This window comes from Sminthopsis crassicaudata, chromosome 2 (assembly GCF_048593235.1).
Source record: "Sminthopsis crassicaudata isolate SCR6 chromosome 2, ASM4859323v1, whole genome shotgun sequence".
NCBI lineage: Eukaryota > Metazoa > Chordata > Mammalia > Dasyuromorphia > Dasyuridae > Sminthopsis > Sminthopsis crassicaudata.
This window is the reverse complement of record NC_133618.1, coordinates 255530768-255534648: the sequence shown is the minus strand read 5'-3', so window position 1 is coordinate 255534648 and position 3881 is coordinate 255530768. Positions and strand designations below refer to the sequence as shown.

The window sequence follows — 3881 nt, the reverse complement described above, 5'->3', positions numbered from 1 at the left end:
TCTCTCCTAGACTTGAGGTGAAAAGGGAGTTGGGGAAGGAAAGAAGAGAAAAGCTGTGTACCCCACACAATCCTCCCCCGCCTGGCAAAGTTGTCTCGGCTGTAAGGAGTGGGGTGGTTGTCACTGAAGACTGAGGGGTGGGACGGGGGGGGTTGGGCGGAGATTCAGATGGAGAGGTGACAAGAGGATACCCCCGAACGAGACCCCTAGGAGAGAGAAAAGGAAACTCGCGAGAGGGGACAGCCCAGGCTCCCCCCACCCATCCACCTCTTTTCCTGAAGCCGGGACTCCGGCCCTCTTCCCCCCCCTCCCCTGCGCTGATTGGTCCGGGCCCCTATATCTGGCTCCTCCGGCTCGGCCGCAGCCCAAAGTCTGCCTAGCCGGTCGCCCCCTCGGATCCCCGCCGGCGTTATCGTTCATTCTCTCCACCCGCAGCCGTACGTGGCCCCGAGTTCTCCCAGCGGCTCAGTTCTGCCTCCAGGTCCCGTCCAGCTGGAATGCATAGATCGCCACCCGTCTACGGGGCAGAGGACGTTCCGCAGGCCCGGCGCGACTGTTCATGGGCCCCGGGGCCCGAGCCCGCAGCTGAGCCCCCCGGGCGCGCAGCCGCCGCCGCCGCAGCAGCAGCAGCAGCCTTCCGAGGTTCGAGTCCAGCGCTGACCGCAGCAGCAGCCGCGCCCGCCCGGACGCCCAGCCCGGCCCCCGGCCCCGGCTTTGCCTTCCGCCAGGGAGCTCCGGGGGCGCCCGCCTCCCCGCCAAGCCCCGAACCCAGTCCCGAACCCCGTTATGGCTACAGTCCACCACCAGGCCGTGCTGAGAGCAAACAGAGCGATGATTCTCGCATCCGCCGGCCCATGAATGCCTTCATGGTCTGGGCCAAAGACGAGCGCAAGCGACTGGCGCAACAGAACCCCGATCTACACAACGCGGTCCTCAGCAAAATGCTGGGTAAGCCGAAGCTAGGTGAAGGGGACCGACACTGGGTAGGGTTTCGGGAAAGTGAATCGCTCCAGAGGAGAGCCAGGACCGAGACAAGAGTGTCTGTAGAGGGGCGAGGGGGGGAGAGAGAATGAGAAAGAAGAAGAAAAAGGGATATCAGGAGGAGGTTGGAATGAGGAAAGGGAAAAGGAGCCAAGGAAGGTGGGGCGGGGAAAAGATCCGGAGACTTGTAGGTAAACTCGATGGACCTGGCTAGACGAATAGGGCTAAAAAACGGACCGGACAAGAGGAAAGGGATAGAGGGGTCGGGGCGGGGGGAGGGGGGATGGCAGGGAGGGAGGGAGGAATGAGGAAGGAGACAGAGAGGGAAAGCGAACAGAAAGGGGTATTTATAGACTAGAGATGGAGATAGAATACATAAACCGAAGGGAAAGAATTTTGGGGAGAAGAGATCTCTTCTCTCTGATCCCCTATATACTTTAATCCAGATCCTGGGCACTTTAGACTAAGGCGCTCCCTAATCCGTGTTTCTTTATACTCTTGGCTCTGGAAGGAAGGCAGTGTACTACTACACAGTCCCTGCCCCCACTCCTAGCCCCTGAGCTGGGGGCGGGGGGGGAGAGGGGATGAGAGGCTGTCATCTCTCTCCCCCACCCCCACGACTCAGGACCCACCTTAGCCCTCTGCATGTAGGAGTTCACAGAGAGGAGCTGAGTTCCATCCCCTGAAACACCTAGAAGGGCCAGGAAGACTGGATCGTGGAGGAAATCTGGTGCTCAGTACCCGCGCCCTGCCCCTTATTGTTCTTTCCCCTCCTTTTCTAACGCCCAGCTTTGGGCGCTAACCATCTTTCCCCCCGACCCGTAGGCCAAGCGTGGAAAGCCCTGACTACAGCCGAGAAACGTCCCTTCGTGGAGGAGGCGGAGCGGTTGCGTATCCAACACCTGCAGGATCACCCCAACTATAAATACCGCCCCCGGAGGAAGAAGCAGGCCAAGAAAACGCGGCGGCTGGAGCCAAGTCTCCTGCTGCACGGCCTCTCGCAGCCGCCTAACGGCTCCAGCTGCGGCGCTGGCGGTGGCGCCGAGGGCTTCGCCGCGACACATTCGGGGATGCCGGGCCACCAGCAGCCACCCCCCCTCAATCACTTCAGGGAACTGCACCCGCTGGGAGCCGAGCTGGACAACTTCGGGCTGCCGACGCCCGAGATGTCCCCACTAGACGTGCTGGAGCCCAGCGAGCCAGCCTTCTTCCCGCCACACATGCAGGACGACTGCAGTCTTCTAGGCTTCCGCTCGCCCTATCCGCCACAGCTGGACTACGCCCCCGACAAGGCGCTGGCTCGGGACCTGGGGGGTCCCTACGGGCAGCCCCCGGCTCCAGCACACCTGGCCGAGGCCCTAAGGACCGCCCCTCCACCCCCGCCGGGCCTCTACTATAGCCAGCTGTGCGGCCCCTCGGGTCCCGCCGGCCCCCGGGCCAATGGCCTGTCTCCGCACTTGGGCCAGCTCTCCCCCCCACCTGAGGTACACCACCTAGATGGCGTGGAACAACTGAGTTCGGCTGAGCTGTGGACCGACGTGGACCGCAATGAGTTTGATCAGTATCTAAACACTAGCCGGACTCGGCCAGAAGTGCCCGGGCTCGCTTACCATGTGTCTCTGGCCAAGCTAACCCCTAGGACTCTGTCCTGCGAGGAGAGCAGTTTGATATCAGCTCTGTCCGACGCCAGCAGTGCGGTCTACTACAGCCCTTGCATTAGCGGCTAACTCCAAATCGGCAGCCGCCCCGGGCCTCTGCTGTGCTGAAGGCCCTCCTGCCTTCCTTTTGGAGACAGAACACCCCAGTATAGTCAGGAGCCTTCAATCCTATTTAGAGTAACTCATTAAAACACATAGTGCTTCTTTTTCTTCTTATTTTTTGTATGTGCTCCAGTTACTGTTATACTGCATACCTATATAGCACAAATGTATGTCTTCTTTCCAAAGCCAGGGATATAAGCAACCCTTGCACACATAAATATTCATACTGAGTAACGGGCCTTGTAAAGAGCCAAGATACCCAGTCCCGTTTTCAGCTCCCTCTCCCAGCATTACCAAAAAGAGCGAGAACAAGCCAGCTAGGGACTTATGACAGCTGCCTTTCACTCACTGTTACTGCCTGTGCAGGTGGGCAAGCAGCAGCTCTTTACAAAGCCTGTTTTACATACTGTGGTTTTGGAAAATGTTGGGTTGCTTTGTTTACAGAAGTTGTTTGATGCCTCACTCCAGGGTCACAATTTTCTACCACATTTCTGAAACATTGTCTACCATCATGTTTTTATTGGATGATAAGACTTATTTTTACTAAACTTTTTTATATATAATATGATATTTAATTTTTTATTATCAAACTTTTTTAAAGTTTTTCTTTCTGGGGATGTTCTCCCAGATCAGATGCATTGATGTAGCAAGATCAGTTTTATATTAAGGAAAAAAAGTTGTTTAAAAAAAAAAAAAACAAAACAAAAAAACAAGGAAAAGGAATCTAGGGCAAAAACCTGTTTGCACATTGTGCCTAGAATAGACTCAGTCTTTGTCCAGCCTTTGTCTGGATCACCTCCGAGTATCTGTGTTGCAAAGCTAGGCAGGTTATACTCCAACATCCACAAAGCATTAGTTCAGCCTTGAAGGCAAGTTCTCCATAGTATCTGGAGGATCTCTGCTCCCTTATTCTCAATGGCATTCATTGGGGGGCCTGGGCTCCTAAGTAATTAGGATCAAGGTCATGAGAGTGTCCCTGAATAAACCACATCAGCCTTTTCTGTATGGTTCATGTGTCTGTGTGTTTATTGCAAGCTTGTGGGAACCCCACCAACTGGGACTGTGAAAATTCCTAGCAAAAATATTATATATAGGAGCAACCCCAGACAACAATAAAATTCCTGTCCACTCATAGCCTGC

General features: G+C 55.6%; 1 protein-coding gene across 1 annotated transcript; it reads left to right on the top strand.

Annotated features, from left to right (window-relative positions):
• Positions 1 to 367: 367 nt before the first annotated feature.
• Positions 368 to 3455, top strand: SOX18 (SRY-box transcription factor 18). Its single transcript, XM_074288926.1, has 2 exons — positions 368 to 948; positions 1807 to 3455. Exons 1-2 carry the CDS (start codon positions 498 to 500, stop codon positions 2706 to 2708), a joined length of 1353 nt encoding a protein of 450 aa, XP_074145027.1. The 5' UTR covers positions 368 to 497; the 3' UTR covers positions 2709 to 3455.
• Positions 3456 to 3881: the final 426 nt, after the last annotated feature.